Source organism: Hetaerina americana, unplaced genomic scaffold (genome assembly GCF_022747635.1).
Source record: "Hetaerina americana unplaced genomic scaffold, ioHetAmer1.1.p SCAF_21, whole genome shotgun sequence".
In the NCBI taxonomy this organism is placed as follows: domain Eukaryota; kingdom Metazoa; phylum Arthropoda; class Insecta; order Odonata; family Calopterygidae; genus Hetaerina; species Hetaerina americana.
In genome coordinates, this window is record NW_027286775.1 from 4214438 (window position 1) to 4234205 (window position 19768).

The window sequence follows — 19768 nt, forward strand, 5'->3', positions numbered from 1 at the left end:
TATTCATATCTTGTAAACTTCCTCTAAATATTCCTGGGTTGACATTTTTCCATTTCTTTCTTTCAGATTTTTTTCTCATCATCTTACTATTAATCCATTATTTACTAGTCCTATTGTTTTGTTTAAAATCTTTTGATTTTCCTTATTTGATATTTTCTCAATCTACCTATCCATATTATTCAAACTACAGCCTGCTGACACTTATTTGTTGTCATTCTGTTTATGAATTCTGTATCCTATTTCATGATCCACAGTCCTTGTTTATCCTATCGATTCTGACATCAAACCTCATTACAACCAGTCATATTAAATGATCTCAATCTGAACCCAACCCCTGGAAAATGTCGTAAATATGCTGCTAACCATAATATATCCTCTCTTTCTAAATGTCCAGGCATTTTTAATACATATCTGAGTATATTATGGCATTTAAAACAAATGTTCATTATGATTAAATACGGTCTACAAAACTCGACTACTGTCTCCCCTGGTCATATGTTGTTCCTAAGCCATAGAGCACAGCCTCACTACCATCTCTCCCTTTGCCTAAAATCACTTTCTATTCTACATCATTATTAAATTTTTCCCTCTAAGAGTACCATTAGTCATTTCCTTTAATTGACTGTATACCCTGTTCACATTCTTATCCCTATGGTTGTTTGGGGGCCGGTATAACTAAATAATTTCTATGCTTGTTCGTTTAGTTTTCATTTCTGCTAATAATATTCTATTTCTCCCTTGACCCTAGTTTATTATCCTTTTTTACCATTGGTTCAATATGGTTGTCCCCTCTGCTAGTCCCCCCATGCTAGAAACTTATTTTAGACTTATTATACATATTTTTTGGGATATGAATACGCTTGTGGGCAACACTTTACTAGTTTACAACAATTGCCAGTATTAATCCAACGTCTCTCATTTTTCTGACTTGGACACATGTTATGCATATTTATTTAGGTGAACATAAGATGATAAATGCAATGTCTTGTCCCAAAACATCATTAAATAGTTTCAATTAGATACCTGCGTTTTCTTCTCCTGCTCTGGTGGGAGTTAAAACTACTATTTTACTTCTCCTTAGCCACATAATATTACCATTATTTTATTTAGAATGAGCCATATATAATAATTAATTTTTAGTGCATAATTCACTATTTACTCTGATTTTCAAATATTTTGATAAATGCAGACCCGTATTTTGAAGCCGAATATATAAATGCAGAGAGAATATAGTCTGATGAAAAGAGTGGTTGATTTGCTTTTGGATTAGAGGATGCGTCGACTACTATAAGATTTGTTTGGCTTGCCTTTTTTCTCTTCAAATTCCATATGTTTGTCAATAAACCCATGTCTAGCTCATGTTTGTAATTATCAAATGGCATTTCAAAATCGAAAGTTAAGAAAATATAATGTCTGAATTCGGAAGAATTATTAAAATGAAGGCATGAAATAATTGAAAACACACCATTTAGAATTCGTTTTAAATTTCGTAAAGATGTCTAACTATGTCATATAACTCATTTATATTCGGACATCTGTTCTCTTAACGTGTGAATTTCACAGGTCTTAGTGGAAATTACCAGGCCTTAGGCCAGGTGAACTGTACCAGATTTTATCAAACAACCATATAGTTTCACTCCTTTATTTTATCCACCTGTGGATATAAACACACTGAAAAGGCACATGAATGAAATTAGCCAGGGTTAATGCCTCATCAAAAATCTAATGGAATCATTTCAATTACTAAGGGTAAATCAAAATTAATAGAGAGTGTTTAAAAGCCAACTTAACAACCGACAAATAAATATTTGGTGACTCCTAATAAAACTCAATCCAGCAACCTACTCTACATCAGGTGCCCCTTTATCTCTGCGTACTTCCTTCTTCCTTTCATCCCGTCCAAAATCCCTAACCTGCTCCTGCCCTTTCCTCGTTTGCCTAACATTCTCCCCTCTGTAACAGTCTTCAACATCCAACTGCCGATCAATACGCTCTTTAGATTTCCAAAGCCTCCAATGTACGTCTGTCATCCCGCTTCAGTGACCACGCTTCCGCGCAGTACATAACTAAGCTCCATATAAAGCTGTTAAAGTGTCTTCTCTTAATATACTTACCCAACTTCCCTGTCATCAACTCCCTCCACCTTGTGAAAGCCTCTTTGCGTAACGCAATTCTTCTCCTTACGTCTCTACTACTTTGACCGTGTTGGTCCAAAACACATACTAGAAACGAAAACTGCTCAAGATTTTGCCCTCCTATTTTAATGTTTACCTTTTTCTTTCTGGAGAATCGCATAACCTTTTTAATTAATTAATATTGATTCTCATCCCATATCCATTGCACTGAATTTCCAATTCACTCAGCAATGTTTGCAATCCCTTGGTTAACTGACAAATTAGAGCTTGGTCATCAGCAAACCTAACTGATTTTACAAATTACCCACCGACTTTCATTCCTACCTCAATTTCTTCCCATGCCTCTTTAATAATTTCCTCCACATATAACGTACGTTGAACAGCACTGGTGATAATGGGCAACCCTGCCTTACTCCCTCCCTAACACTGTGGGCAACCCTGCCTCTCCCTAACACTGTGCCCATCCGGACTTTCCGTTCCCCACTCGCACCTGAGCAATCTGAGACATGTACAGGTTGCGGATTAGCCTCTTGTCCCTCTAATCTATTCCTATATATATATATATATATATATATATATATATATATATATATATATATATATATATATATATATATATATATATGTACGAGTGCATGTGAATCTATAGTAGTAAGGGTAATTTTAGGGGAAGCTACCGACACGACAGCCTATGTCATTTGCGCCGCTAGGGAAGGATGGGAAGAGGTGATGGAAGTTTGAGAGAAACCCGGGGTCGCATTAGCCCATTTCAAATGACGAGAGGCGCCAAGGGGTCCGCAGCATGACGCCCCATCCAACGGGCGGCTTACTCACTCAAAGTGCTCTTTCACATACAGCGCCTCAAGTTGGGATCGGGATACCATCCAAAATTATCTGCCGTCTCTAGGATTCGAACCCCGGGCCTCTCGGTGGGAAGCCAATTCGCTATCCACCGCACCATCCCGTCCCTGCTCTTTAAGGCAGCACTATCGCGGGGGTGGGCAGGAAGGGAAGGCGGAGAGGAGGAGGCCAGGGAGGGGTGGTTGGGAGGGAAGGCGTCCTCCCTCCCGTAGCCGCCCTCCCCTTCTCGCCCTCCTTTCGGGTCGCCAACAAAGCGAGGCCCTCTCTCCCTCACCCTCTGGATTTATAATAATGCCACACGTACGCACTCCCTCCCTCTCTTCCCCGGCTCAAAAGGAGGACCCTCCGTTTCATCTCTCGCCACTCCCCGTACGGCGGGGGATGGGAAATCTCAGGACGCCAGCAGCGTTCTTTCTCCGGCCCGCACAAACGAAGGCCCTCTCACCTTCAAGGGGGGGGCGGGGGTAGTGGGTTTTCAGGGGTTTAGGAGAAGACTCCATCGCATTTAATCGAGGCAAAAATTCCTCGGGAAAGACTATGGGGGGGAGAGGATCGCATTTCGTCGTCGGTGTCCCTCGCCCCCCCCCCTCCCCCCTTCCCCTCCCCCGCCGCAGCCAGCTTGGTTGGAGATCGTTAGACACCCATCATTTTGATTGCACTATTGGATCGCGTGGGGGGAATCAATGCTTTATAAGGACCTCTTGGTGTATATTTACAAGTTAAAAATTGCAATGAAGCTACATGCATATATAATAATCTCACATTCGCGTGATAAATTTAAAATGATACTTTTTATATAAAGGCAAAAATGGGTAATGGAAGCAGCTCCAGGGTAAATCGGTAGAAAGAGAGTCGTTGGTGGAGGCAGTTAAAAACTGTTAAAATGCTGCAACCTTCTAATGCGCGACCATGTGTCCCCTCCCTCCCACGACGCGGCTCATGCCCAGTGAAAGGCCGAAAAGAGGAGTGACTGTTATAACAGCAACCCAACGAAGATAAGACGGACTGGCGTCACGCAGTTGAGGAGGAGGAGGAAGACACTTACCAGCTAAGGTTAACAAAGGTTTAATATGGAGCGTGGTTTTGTGCGTCGCGGAAACATGTTTTTTGAAAAAAAGATGATAGGCGTAGATTTGAGGTTTTTGGATTGTGCGAGTGGAAAGGGACGGAAAAGATAAAATTGGCAGAGAGGAAAACGAACGAAAAAGTGCTGGAGATGGTGAAAAGACGAGGGGATTGCTGGGAGAAACCATGAGGAGGCAGGAAAAATGGATGCAGAGCATATTGATCGTCGGTGGTTTGTTGAAGACTGTGATGGTGGGGAGAATGTTATGTACACGAGGAAAAGGAAAGGGTGTTTGAAAGTACGAAGGGAGATAGATTGTTCGTTTCAATTATTAAAGAGCATTTAATTTAAGCATGGATTTTCAGAGTTTGTGCAATTAATCGAGGAGAGCAGATGGAACACCAAAAGAGAATGCATATCCGCCATCGTACAGAGATATCATAGAAGAAGGGCTCAAGATGGTCCACGGTCCTTTCGTCTGTATGATTCCTCTCGCCGGGTGTGAAACTCTTTCATTCCTAACAGCAGGTTGGAATCGCAGGTAGATACGATGAACCTCATTGATTGCTGTTGGAATTGCTGATGGATTCTATGGAGGATATCGGATATTATAAAAAGCTGTTGTCCGCGCTGAGGATTGGGCCGGAAGCGGCCACCAGGAATTTTACGGAGAGAATTTGAAAAATTAATCCTCTTTCTAGCGACTGGATCTCTGGAATGCGCACGTCAGCACCTTGCCCACCGACACGCTGATGGGCGAGGTTCATCGGCCGAGGGCATCGCGGCGTGGCAGCGGCGACGCCGATCGCTGAGCGAGACCGAGAGCTGTTGAGGGTAATTTTTATATAGATATGCTTTGTGTCGTGTGTACTTCATTTATGTTCATGCGTACTTTTCTTACTTAATGTATCATATTTTTAAGCTACGCTTAGTATCAATTCAGCATTCTAAAATTAGTCTTTGTCAGCTTTTTTTCATTTTTGTTCGTCTTACTACTTGGTGGGCTTATGTCGTGAAACGGTGACTCCTTTTCATGAGGTTTGGCAAACGACCTGTGATTAAACAGTTGAGTTCATGCAGAAAGCTATGTTTTTACTAAGAACATTACTAAATTCTTACACTCTCCAAACGCAACATTGCGCTTGAAGATTATTTTCCTTAATGTTTATACAGCAAAATAAGATTAAAAAAGCACACAAATGAAGCATGGTTCCAAAGACGATGTTCTTAGTCATGAAATGATCCACCAAACAAAGTAATTTGTTCTTGACTCTACATTTCAAATGTCTGTATCCTATGACTTGATAAAATAAACTTACTGCAAGAATTAAACAATTAAACTGCATTCATGCCGGAGGCGCCAAATTTCTCTTACCCAAGGAAAGATCCGCCTTTTCCCACCTCGTTTTAATAAAGCCTTCGTCTCGTCAAAGAGTAAAATTGTACTCTCTCGAAGAAATAACCCATATTGTTGGGATCAACATATATAATACCCTCCCGCCATGGCGATTAATCTTCGGCTAGTTGTCTCGCTTTTAGCACTCTGGGAATTATGCGGTTGGAATATGACGGATTTAGGATACACTTGATGTGTCCTAAATTAAGGTCCTAAATTTTCACCCTCTTGCTATCTATCAACTTTGGACACCCTTCAAGATGGCGTCCACCCTAATTCGGCCGATTTAAGCGTCTAAATGACGAGTCTAGACACAGCTTAAATGTTTTAACTATGGACAAAGGGTGCATTTCGTGCGGAATCACCGAAGCAGAGAGGGGGAAGAAATTTCGAGGAGGGGAGCGTTAAACGACAAGGCAGCCGGGCAACCGCCAACCCCCAGGGCAATGCAAACATGCTCCGAGTGGAACTTCATCGACTTGTACTTGGAAGTACGTGTGGAGGGCAATCGGTTGATCGGAGGATGTCACGGAGTGGCAGTCGCTGGGAGCGCCATGCGAATAGCTACGGGGTGCCGAGGAGAGGTGTTGCGATAAGAATGGTGGCGTCGGCAGTATGGGCGCAGGGAGGAGACTCGTTAGGATCGTATGCCGAACGGTTGGTAATTAGACATCTTAAGTGAAAATTAGAAAGGTAATCGACCAACTGGAGAGAGATATTGGAGGCCCTTTCCTCGACAAGGACTACGCTATCAACCACTTCGCACCCTCACCAGACGATGGATAACCTTGATCGGGACCATCGAGGGCAATGAGGTGAGGAGCCAGTTGCAGGAAGCACCGATGAACAGCCCTATACTTATATACCCTGAATTCAAGTGGAATGTAGTCATCGCCGTTGATGCAAATAGTTTTGAGATGTATCAGTGCTTTCATAGATATTGAACGAGGAGTTGGAGCCCACTCTCTCTTTGTCCGTCTTCTCACCAGCGCTGGCTGCCATCTGGCCCTCTGCTCCCCCCTTGCGCTCGCCGAGGAAATTTGCGGCGTGGAAGAAGGTGGAAGAATTGGGATTCGTATGGTGTCAGAGCAAAGGTGAATTTGGTGCAAGATCAAGAGATAGAAGTGTTAAAATATGGTATTATGGTTTAAAGAAAGCAGAATGTGGTGGGAACAGAGATCAATCGGGTAATGGCAATAAATTTGGATGTAGCGGGAAATGAAATGTGCACAAAAAATTGCCCCGATGTAGAAAAAATTCTCGGCGGATAGCAATAATTCGCCCCTGGGCTCTAGGGTGTCCTCCTTTCCAGCTAAGAAATGAAGGTTTTTCTTTCAGGTGGAGTATATAGTACATAATTGTGATAAAATAAACCTGTTCTCATTGGATGGTGTACCCAAAGTACTGTGATGGATAATGTTTTTAGAAAATAATTTTGAAACAACTAATTCAGTAACAACGAATTACTGACGTCACTTGTTGAAATATTTTTATAACTTATTTCCGTTACTCGGTGGTTATTTACAAGGGTAATCCCAGAAATACCCGACCCAACGAAGAAAACACAAACATTTTGGAAAAAATATATTTATTTTTCAACATAATCTCATTTCAGCTCTATGCACTTTTTCCAGCGGTGTTCAATAAGTTCGATACCCTTTTTATAATAATAATAACTGTATTGCTTCTCAAAATAGCCATTATCTGCCGACATTACTTCTTCGCGGTTGGAAAATATTTGACCACCGATCCATTTTTTCAAGTTTGCAAACAGAAAATAATCCAAGGCGGCTAAATCGGGCGAATGGGGTGACTAACGTAGCAATGCAAAATTTAATTCATGAATTTTAGCCGTTGCAATAACGGATTTGTAAGCTGTTGCATTGGCGTGATGAAACAGCCCTTTCTTCTTTTTAGCCAAATGCCACCGATTTTGTTTGATTTCCTCGCTGTTCTTTCTTTGCAATAAGTTTGCATAATACTCGCCGTTGATAGTTTTCCCCATTTCAAGATAGTCAATGAATATTATCCCACGCACATCCCAAAAACCGACGCCATGACCTTGCCTGTAGATGAAACGGTCTTCGCCTTTCTTATAGACGGTGCTCTCTTTTGAATCCATTGATTTGATTGTTCTTTTGTCTCGGGTGTGAAGTAATGGACCCATGTTTCATCCATGGTTATTAAACGGCGCAAAAATTCTGCTTTGTTGCTGTGAAACTTTGCTAAACACTCAATTGAAACATCTTCACGACACTGGTTTTGCTCGAGTGTGAGCAATCGTGGCACCCATCTTGCACACAGATTTCTCAAGTCCAAATTTTCAGGTAATATGCAATGTACCGCACTTTTTGAAATACCTACTATGTTTGCTGGCTCGCGCAATTTAAGTCGACAATCATACAGTATTATCACTTGGTGGATTTTCTTCACCGTTTCTGGAGTCGTCACCTCATTTGGTCGACCAATTCAATGCTCGTTTTGACAGCTCGTACAACCTCGTTTAAACTCTGCTGCCCAATCTTTTACTGTTGTAAACGAAGGAGCAGACTCACCCAGAGTAGCATCCAGTTCAGCCTTTATATAGGTTGGGCTGAGCCCCTTCAAATAAAATTATCGTATTTAATAACGATGACCAATTTTCTCGATTTTCTTAAATTCACTGAAAACGTTCACTATAGATGGCTGACAAACAAATATTAAACTACATGACGTCTTCAAAATTGAAATATATGCTTTATAGATTGCGCCTGTTCTATTACAGTGATATTTTTTAAACAACTACCGCCATCTCTAGGTCAGGCTGTGTACGTTTGGGACCACCCTCGTAGCACGATCAAAGCAACCAAGTTGCCTTACATGGGCATTAACTGTAGGTATTTTATTACAAAAGGGTATTTCATGTTAATATTTCTCTTCAAATTGCTTACAGCTTGTTGCGGGCAAAGCGTGTAGTTTTGTGGTTGTACAACGTAAGATCTCCATTGAAACAGATTTTGGAGTGAGTGAAACAAAGGTTGAATGCTGTCAGTGGGAGTAAGGAATTTCTGTGGGAAATGCTGCGTCAGTTCGGCTTTGCCATATTATTATGAATTAATACCGGATGGTACTCTAGAACGGAGGGAAACAGTATCAGATAACAATCTACTTAAGTTAAATAATGACTATGTAAGCGGCAACTTGCCCCGTGCAATACAACCTTGACGTCATGGAAGGACTTATTTTTACTGATTGCATTGAGCTGTGCAGGCGGAATCAATAGAGCTTGGTCCCAAAAGAGTCACCCATGCAAGAAAACTCAATTTTCAAAATTTTAATAAAAAAAGGCAGATAAATTTTCAAACAAAACTGTTGGAGCCTTAAATAGGAAATTAATAGGGATATGAAGTTGAGAGACGAGAGAAGGGAACGAAATAATAAAAATACTGAACTATGATATCTGAAGTACAAAAGATTGAATAATGAACTGTGGTGTGAAATTAATAGGACCGAAGAAGTGCATCCCTGAAAAGGGAAGTCATCCTTACGTGAAGAATATAGAACAATATCTTTATTTCACATGCAGCTAAAGTGGTACCTATGATTATCAAAGAACAGAATGGAGGGCAGGGTAAGGCATCACTAAGGGGAGGATCAGTTTGCGTTCAGGAAGGGGAGCAGTACTACAGAGCAATAATTGGGCCGCCAATAGAATGAAACGTGGAATACAGCCAAAATACAATTGTTTGTTTTTTGGCCGTCGTAAAGCATTTCCAAAGAGGAAATTAAGTAGAAACAATGTATTAATTACAGAAGATGGTAATAGATTGAAGGGATTATTTTTTATCCGCAACCTGTCCACGCCTCTGACTGCTCCGTCGCGTGTGGCGGATGGGGTCAGTGCGAGCAATGCTAGGTAGGGGTTTCCGACAAATATGCTCAATATCACCTAATGCCAAAGGCAACTCAATTTTAGATTAGATTTATTTAAGAATATTATTATAATTTTGTCCTTCCAAATAATAGGGAACCTCTCTTGGGTGGACTCCTAGGGCAAAGTTACCAGTTGCTAAGTACAAGTCCATATCACAAGTTAAGGAACTAAATTTACGCTCGGGTGTTTGAAAGACCAGATGAACCTGACAACAAGCAATCATAGGAAGGAAAAAGTAGACAAACTGTACGATAAATTAAAATAAATAATTCCTGGTGCTCCTGGAAAAAAACATTTGATGGTGATGGGAGAATGTAACGCAACATCAAGAGGAGGAAGAGATGGTAGTGAAGTAGGTAGCTACGGCTTAGGGAAAAGGAATGATCGTGAGGAGAAAGCATTAAAACCCTCTGAAATACGGGGCTTGATCATTAAAAACACGTTCTTTAAATACCATAATATATATATATAATTATATATATATATATATATATATGTGTGTGTGTATATATATATATATATATACATATATATATAAATAGACATAGATATATATATATACACACATATATATGTATATATATATACATATATATATACATATATATATACATATATATATATACATATATATATACATATATATATACGTATATACACCATAATATGTGTATGTATATATAATATATATATATATATATATATATATATATATATATATATATATATATACGTATATGTTATGCTCAGGGGTTAAGTAGAATTCCGTTTTACTTTATTATAATAGCCACCAGTTTAAGAACAGCGTGATTAAATAATAATTTAGTTTACCGGGAGGGGATGTGGATATTGGTGTTAATTTATTGCTAATGAGGTATAATTTCAGATTAGAGGATAAAGAAAGGTTTTTCGGTTAAAAAAACGTAGAATAATGAATGGGAAGACAAAAAAGTATCAGCCAGTTGTAGAGAAAATTTTATGTAAGGAAATACATAGCTAGGTACAATAGAAGAAAAATGGAATTATATCACAGAGGGTTTAGCAAAATTCGTAAAAGAAACTACAGGAAAAATCTTTGGAAAGGGACAAGAAAATCATTATATACAGACAAGACGATTACAGAACTAGACGAGAGAAGAAAACGGATTAAAGTAAACAGAGAGTTAATTAGCAGGACAGATAGAGAGTGGAATAACAAGAAGAGGCGGGAAATTGACAGTTCAGAGGAAAGACAGTGGAACCATATGGAAGCGTGCAATTGCTGTGCTATATAGGAATGTAAAAGCATTGTCAGATATTGAGAAGGAAACTCTCGCAAAAATAATCAAAGGCATATCTTTAAGATTATTGGATGGACAAGATAACAATAAGACAAATATATAGAGGTAGTACACAGTATCAAGCTTAACTTGGTGAAATTTTTTCATGTGTCAACGAATGGCAGGAGAAAAAAAAAACTCCCCCATTCCATAATTAACAATTCATTTATCGCACGGCCACGGTATCACTAAACGCCTGCGAACGCCGCGAGGCAGCCAAACCATGGTCGTCCTGGAAAATGAATTTTTATATATGGAACTGCAGAGTTTTTTCTGCCATTCTATTGGAACAATTCGAGGTAAGTTAAGATATTGAGCACGTAGGAATAGGTATAGAAAATTTAAACAACACACATAGTAATAGTCTGGAGTTTATTCATATTTGGCAGTGGAATTGAAAGGCCACCAAGGAAGTTAAAATCGAATAAGGTCAATGGGAGGAATGAACAACTTGGTACTTGGGTGCGTGGTAGGAAGAACTTTCCTGTGATAATCGTAGCGTATTTGAGGGAGGATTTAAATCGTCAAATTTAGGTTTTTTCATTACAAGAAAGGGAATTTCAGCTTAATTTGAGGTCTGGAGGACAATTAGTTTAGCAGTAATTATTTTCTTTCAATTATTTCTTTAATATTTCTTTCTTTTACAAATACACATTTATAGTATGTGTTTATCAGTTCTCCTCTTTTTTCTTCTCTTATTTTTAATGCATTGATTTATTTTTATAGTTTCTTTAATTTTGTAAATTATGAAATTATCATTTTCGATCTGTAGGTTTTCGTAGGTTTTTCGCGCTCCTCAATCATGTGTGGGTGATTTCCTGCATTTTTTTCGCCAAGGATAAAAGCCTTACATTTTTCTCACAAAATATAATTTTTTAAATCTTTCTACACTCTTTTTACTCATTTTAAATTAATTTCGATTATCTATTTCATTTTTATATTATTTCGCACTCAAATGTAATTATACTTACATTGAATGTATTATAACGATGGGTTAGATGGAAGAAGGGACTACCACAGCCTCGATCTCGTCCGAATGAAGCCGAATTATTATTACTGTTGAATTAGATGAAAAGCGGAACAGATGCCACAGATTTCAAAGCACGCGAATCTTGGTCTATCGAAACGATAGTCTTAGTTGTTTAGCCGTGGTCTTTGGAGACAATCGAGAGAACACGCGCCAGGAGAGGAGTTGATTGAGGCCTGTGGGCACTCACGAAATTCGCGTGGATCCCGTGGTCAGTCCCAACCGTGCGCCCTGATTGGCTCTCACCTCGAGTGACCCCGAACGAGAGCAGCAGACGAGAGGCTTTGAAGTGGCACTGCCGAGGCACGTCGCCTCTGAACCCTAAGCTCAAGAAATACCATCGCAGGCAGTACCCCCCCCCCCCGTTCCTTGTTCCGCCGAGGTGGCGATGCTTCTTCGTTTAGCTTTAAGAAATCAGAAGGGATACAAATTACGTTATCGAGAATTGTGCCCAAGATCTCTCCTGCCAACGCATTTTTGGCATCTGAATGTGGATGGGAGGCCGCCAAATCCGACCCGATTGGATTCCCGACCCTCGAGGGAGTTTCTCGAGGACTGAAAAGAAATGAAGTTTGGAAAAAGTTTCCTCTCTCAGATGATTTTTCTAACTTTTCGACGTTGTGCACTTCAATTAAGCCAAATTAATGTATTATTCAAAAATTTTCAAGTCATGACATAGCGCAAAAAAGGTAATTTTTGGCCGGAATAAGTGGCTATTTCTAGAATTCCAAAAATCCTGGAATTTTTTCGCGAAAAAAGTAACCGTGTCTGCGTCGGTCAATGATAAAAATTCTGGCAAAAATTAAGGTTTGGAACGGCCAATGTTGCGTGAAATAAGACGAAAGCAATATCCTCTTTTGGCAACTGTCGATTCACGGTAAACATTCGTGATTCAAGTTTAATGAAAAAAGGAAAACTTATTTTGGGAGTAAAACCATACAGCGAAAGCATATGGTTTTAAAATCATGTAAAGAATATGTCTTCCTTGCTAAGAATGGATACAATCCTCAAAATAGCGGGAAGGATTGATTCAAGGGAACAAATAAAATTAGCAATTATTTTATGAAATTTGAAGTAACCAACATGTCTTTAATTAAAGGAGATAACTTCAGGCGTCACTTTGTGGAAACGATACATATTGCAAAAGAAACACTTGGTTTTTCCACATAAAATATTTATTCACGACCTAGGTTTCGACGCTCAGCGTCATCTTCGTCAGGACCTGAAGATGACGCTGAGCGTCGAAACCTAGGTCGTGAATAAATATCTTATGTGGAAAAACTAAGTGTTTCTTTTGCAATATGTCCTTAATTTATGGCAGTGGAGTTGAAATAATTATATTTATAAAATTTCATTTTCTTTAAAACCAAAATCGTGTTACTTGTGACACATACGTGTAATGAACATACTCTTCACTTCATGTCTTTCCAATGATGGCTTCTTGCTGTTTGTGATAACCATTGAGTGGTGTGCACTCCGTACGGTTCTGGTATGAGCGCGCGGACCACCATAGGGAAAGCCGCGATTCCAGGGAATGCAATGCAGTCGTCACATATCCTTCATACCTGCTTTCTTTGCAGGATGAGCAATAGCCAATCATCGACCAGTAGATGCGGAGTTGAAAGCAAAACAAACTATTAAAATGTGATTTTTTGTCTCGTGGCTATCTCACCCAATCGGCGGCAGCCGTGCGCGGAGGGGAAATGCGCGATGCGGGGCACAAACGGAGGAGAGCAGAGGACGGCTCGACTTTATCAGGTGGCGCCCACTTTCAGGGGAAGGCGCCAGGGCGCTCTCGCCGTTTGGCATCCCTTTCGATCACGGTGAAGCGCCAGCGTAGCTTTTCATCTCTCTCCTGACGACGCAAGCGCGAGAACGGAACGAATGCTTTCGTGGGGGATTGTGCTTGCTGAATAGATCGCAGGAGAGTCGAGATGCTTCCAATTAATCATCGGTAAATCAAAAAAATATTAATGGTGGACCTCAAACTCCGCCATTCTGTACTGGGCACTTGGACCCCATCCCCTCTTGTCAGCCAAAGAGAAGCAAAAGTGATAGGGTCCACGCCTTCCCTTGTCGCACCTCTGTCCGTAACCAGAGCTTCAATCAAGAGTAGAAAACCATATTTATAGCGTGACTTTACTTGATCAAAGGAAAAACAAATAGTACCACAAAATGAAATCTATTACATATGCATATAAATGGAGAGTTCGGGCTAAATCCATCGAATGATCGTGAAAGAATATGAGGGAAGAAACTGTTTCATTCCTTCATGCCACGTTTTTTAAAAGTACTTACTGTAAGTTCAGCAAAATATTATTGAGGTGAGCTTTTCTAATGGTTGGTTTCAACGTGTGTGACTCAGATGCCATACTTAGCTTTTAGCTGACATCGAAGCGGGAAAATTAATTTTTAATAAAAAGTTTAATTTTCATCTGTATTACCAATACCATATGACACAAATATTTTTTAGCTCTCTTTTTCTCAAAACTAATAAATTAATATATAACTATTACAAAATGAATACCTTCAAAAAAAAATGGACACGCATTATTTTGTGCGAAATGCCTTTAATATATAAGTATTTCTATGATCTCTCAATCTATATATTTACATATTTTATTAGGTAATTTAAATGAGAACAGTTCGACTCAATGATGTTAATTTTGAAGCGATGCTTTCTTGCATTTGTTAATTCGTCTCTCAAAATGCATACGATCCCGGCCCTCTTAATCGCGTCTTATTCCAAAAAGTTAACGATGCTCTAAACCTAACAATAAACCGTCACGAACGTCTTCGACGGCTCTCAGGTGATTGAAGAACACAAGACACCAAGAAAACTTGTGCGAGTTTGCCTGGCTTCTCCCTTATTCTTTCCAGTCGATACGATATCCGTGACTTTTGCCAGATATCCTGATTTCCCCAGCGAACAGCCACCCCGCATCGTTATTTAGAATGGATGCGTTGCCACGTGACGTGTGAGCCGAGAGTTTAAAATGCGGTCGGAGTTTTTGAACGCCTTCAGAGAATAATACGTCTCCCTTTAATACTCTTGTGTTTAATGCTCTGCTGAAGGCCCGCGCTTTGTCTTACATCTCCTTTAGAGCAGCCAACATGAAGAAAGGTTCATTTTTAATTTGCCGACTCCAGTCGATACAAGCCGAAAATGGATAGTAATTGAATTTATAGCCGCTAAGTCAAACAAATAATCACCGGGGAGTATGTCTCGGCAACCGGTGGAAGTGGCAATGACAGTTACTGGTAAGAGATCAAATAAGGAATTAGTTTCTACTTTTTGCTCTGACAAATTGTTCGTGAAAACAGAGGAGAAGTTAAGATATCTCCCTTCTGCCGTATATTTCTCACACACATGGTGCAATTACTAAATATTGAACTTTTAATGATTAATTTAACTCCAGGAGTGAAAAAACTACTTTCAATGATTTTGCATTCCATTCATGGCTAACATTATTTTTCCTATTAACTCCCGTAGACAAATTTTACTTGACAAAAGTTGATCTCTGCAGTCGGTAACAGTGAGAATAAAACGCATCTTTCGTCCAACGCAAAACGCATCGAACGTCTTTGAAACGCATCCTAACATCCAATTAAGACGGCAGAGCTGAATATATATATATATATATATATATATATATATATATATATATATATATATATATATATATATATATAGGGCAAAAACTAGAGCAGGTAGAACAGTTTACGTATCTCGGTAGTGTTTTGGACCAACACGGTCAAAGTAGTAGGGACGTAAGGAGAAGAATTGCGCTAGGCAAAGAGGCTTTCACGAGGAGGAGGGAGTTGATGACGGGGACTTTGAGTAAGGATGTTAAGAAAAGACTCGTAAAAACTTTGATATGGAGCGTAGCTATGTACGGCGCGGAAACGTGGTCATTGAAGCAGGAGGATAGACGTAGACTGGAGGCTCTTGAAATGTGGGTGTGGAGAAGAATGGAGAAGGTGAAATGGACAGAGAAGAAAACAAATGAGGAAGTACTTGGTATGGTGGGCGAAGAGAGGGGTTTGTTGGGAGCAATCCTATGGAGGCAGGAAAAGTGGATGAAGGGGGTGTTGACCGGCAGTGGGATGTTGAAGACTGTGATAGAGGGTAGAATGTTGGGCAAAAGAGGAAAGGGAAGGAACAGGATAGGGATGTTGGACGGGATGAAGGGCGGAAGAAAGTACTCAGAGATGAAGAGGGACCTGGTGTAGAGTAGAATTTAGGGTTGTGTTTTGTTAGTAGCCACAAAATATTTGTTTGGTAGTTGTGTCCATCGAAAAACCTACCTTAACCGGTAGATTACCTTTAAAAAAAATAAAGTAATTTGTCAAAGAGGAAGGCACTCACATGGGAATGGCTTCCATTAATTGGAGGATTTATCAATTAAATTACATACTATTAGTTAATTCTAAGAAATTCGTTAGAGAAACAAGGCAGGTGCTTGAAAGGTGTGGATAGCCTGTAACATTTTCTCAGGGAGAAGACGAATGATGGGGAAGAACAAGTATCCCTCGTAAATAAACAATGGAGAGGCATATAATTTAAAGTGTGCATTAAGGGCTACTCACCACATCTATGAGTTGGGACAGCTTCAACTTGATCTTGACAGTCAAAGCGTCCGTGACGTTAACTACGGGCCGCACCAGCTTGTTGTAGTTGGAGAGGAGGTCGTCGTAAAGGCGCTTGGCGTCCGGGTTGCCGGAGGAACCTGCAACGTGTAGAGAAAGGGTGGCCATATAAGCAAACTCATCATTTTCATCTCCTCCCACGAAACTCTATTTCTGCAAGCACCTTGCATTTTCTCTCGTTCCCATGGTTACTAATTTAACTAAAGTCTAGTCCAGCGCTTAGTGGTCCATTCCCTCAAGGTTTATGAGGACCATGGTCCGTCCAAGTGCCGTCCAAGGTGAATAAGGTACAAGGTTTGTAAAAAAGTATCGGTAACAAATTTTTCCTCCGGTGTGCATGAGGAGCTTGATTCAGATCGTCGGTTAAATGTGTGCATGATCGCAGACCGTATTGGCATTGACAAGACGACACAATGCACACCATTATCACTGAAAATTAGGCGATGCGAAAGATCTGCGCTAAACTAGTCCCAAAGGTCTTAACGGACAACCAAGAGAAGAGTCGAGTGTCTGCTTGCAAAAACCTTCTGCAACGACATCGCGACGATTCCCCAGTTCCCTTATAGTCCCGACTTTGCACCAAGAGGCTATTTCTTATTCCCAAAATTGAAATCCACCATCCAGGAAAGTACACCGCCCTTGGATCCTAAGTGCCGTCCAAGAAGCTTGCACTCGTACCCTTTAAGGACCTTTCGGAATCCGCCTGCCGAGTCGTGGAAAAGGCGCTGGATAAGTTGTATCGACGACGGTGTATTCATGTAATTTAAAGTATTTTGAAGCATCATGCCTGAAATAAAACTTTTTTTAACTTTTCCCGATACTTTTTATACAAACCATGTATTTGTGGGAATGCATTAATAAATTTGTATTATGAAAATGAACATTGAGTGGCTGTTGTTGAAATTATTTTAAACTGATAATATGTACCCAGCGTTCTGCATTTCTTTTTAATGAGCATTGATACTAAACCCCTAACTGACTCTAAAAGTTGAATGGTCCAAATCAGTGATTCCCAAAGTGGGCGCTACCGCCCCCCGGGGAGCAGTGCTTGGTCTAGAGGGGCGAAAAGAGGCAAGAGGCAATGTGGGCGGGGCGGCCGGAGACTCCTGACAATGTGACATTTCCGAAGGCTCGGTTTCCTTCCTTTTGTTTCCGTTTTTAAAGCTTCGTTTTTAAAGTTTACATCGTTTCCCGCATCTGGAAGTAATTTAAACCACGTGTTTACTAACATTTTAAAGTAGGAAAGGTTGAAAAATATTTCCAAGCCTATCTGGCTCAAGGGAAGCTTTTGAAGGGGTTTAATCTCATTCGATCTATCGCTGGCACAACTTCAGGACACTGAATACTTGGGCAGAGAGGTTTAGTGTGGATAAAACGGGTGTGAATCCGGAGAGGAATCGGCTCATCTGATTATTAGATTCGATGGTTTTACATTAAATTTTTACCTAGATAATTATTTTACAAACAACTTGGTTCCAACGATATTATTAAGGCTGAATTGTAAGTTATTTTTCATTCAACGCATGATATCATTCTAGTTATAGTACTATTATATATTTTTTGTATTATTTTATGATGGCGAAGTATATTACGAAAATAAACTGCCAGTATATTGTTTATGTTTGCATGAAATGGTAATATATAGTTCAAGAAGAGGACCTTTTCTCCCTTACATCGAATACCTACGATTGAAACTTCCCTTTGCTGGCTAGATATCAATTAAATTAATTCCTGGTTTCATGATTTAATTCACGGTTTTGCTGCCATTTGACTTTCCTTGATGCATGGCTTTTTTCAAAAAATGGGTAATATTCACAATAATTCTTTGAATAAAAAGAAAATTTTGGAAATATTTCGCCTTGACGAGTAAATTGAGTAGTAAACAGACTTCTTCACAAAATTCCTCATGGTAAAATATCATCATATGAAGAGGTGGCCTTGCTGTGGAATAAACTTTAGTTGAACCAACGCACACACCAGTATCCAAGAATTGAACCAAAGCCAATTTCACCGCTACAGCCCCTTGAACTGCCTCTCCTATGAATGCAATTTATTGAATTCCATGGAATAATATGATTCATAACATCAGAATAGGAGCCAAAGAAATATTATTTCACCCTCAAACTGCCTAGACCAGTATTATAAATATAATTCGAGATTAGCTTACTTTGTTTCTGTATGAAAGACGGCAAAGTTTCAAGGGCAGATCGGCACAAGCTCCCTACGCACGCGCCATTCTAATTCACGCTTGCGCGATACATGTATTGCATTTGTACATGAAATGTTAAATGAATGCCATTAAAATTTTCAGTTGACTGAAGGAAAACTACTACCATTCAACAGCAAAATAACGTGTAAATATATCCTATTTTATACCAGGTAGGCCGAACAAATATATATATATATATATATATATATATATATATATATATATATATATATATATATATATATATTTTTAAGGTAATCTACCGGTTAAGGTAGGTTTTTCGATGGACACAACTACCAAACAAATATTTTGTGACTACTAACAAAACACAACCCTAAATTCTACTCTACACCAGGTCCCTCTCCATCTCTGAGTACTTTCTTCCTCCCTTCATCCCGTCCAACATCCCTATCCTGTTCCTTCCCTTTCCTCTTTTGCCCAACATTCTACCCTCTATCACAGTCTTCAACATCCCACTGCCGGTCAACACCCCCTTCATCCACTTTTCCTGCCTCCATAGGATTGCTCCCAACAAACCCCTCTCTTCGCCCACCATACCAAGTACTTCCTCATTTGTTTTCTTCTCTGTCCATTTCACCTTCTCCATTCTTCTCCACACCCACATTTCAAAAGCCTCCAGTCTACGTCTATCCTCCTGCTTCAATGACCACGTTTCCGCGCCGTACATAGCTACGCTCCATATCAAAGTTTTTACGAGTCTTTTCTTAACATCCTTACTCAAAGTCCCCGTCATCAACTCCCTCCTCCTCGTGAAAGCCTCTTTGCCTAGCGCAATTCTTCTCCTTACGTCCCTACTACTTTGACCGTGTTGGTCCAAAACACTACCGAGATACGTAAACTGTTCTACCTGCTCTAGTTTTTGCCCTCCTATTTTAATGTTAAGCTTGCCCTTTTTCTTTCTAGAAAATCGCATAACCTTTGTTTTATTAATGTTGATTCTCATCCCATACCTGTCGCACTGAATTTCCAATTCACTAAGCAATGCTTGCAGCCCCTTGGCTGACTGACAAACTAAAGCTTGGTCATCAGCAAACCTAACTGATTTTACGAATTCCCCGCCCACTTTCATTCCTACCTCTAGTTCTTCCCATGCCTCTTTGATCATTTCCTCTGCATACAGGTTGAACAGCAACGGTGATAATGGGCAACCCTGCCTAACACCCCTTCCTAA

At 39.9% G+C, this 19768-nt stretch overlaps 1 protein-coding gene across 1 annotated transcript in view; it reads right to left on the bottom strand.

Moving 5' to 3' along the window:
• The window catches only part of LOC139688617 (acetylcholine receptor subunit alpha-like), a 500693-nt gene that overhangs the window by 424719 nt on the left and 56206 nt on the right, over nucleotides 1–19768 (bottom strand). Inside the window, exon 2 of the mRNA XM_071586164.1 lies at nucleotides 16308–16447. Within this exon, the coding sequence (XP_071442265.1) occupies nucleotides 16308–16447 (140 nt within the window). The remainder of the gene's footprint in view (nucleotides 1–16307; nucleotides 16448–19768) is intronic.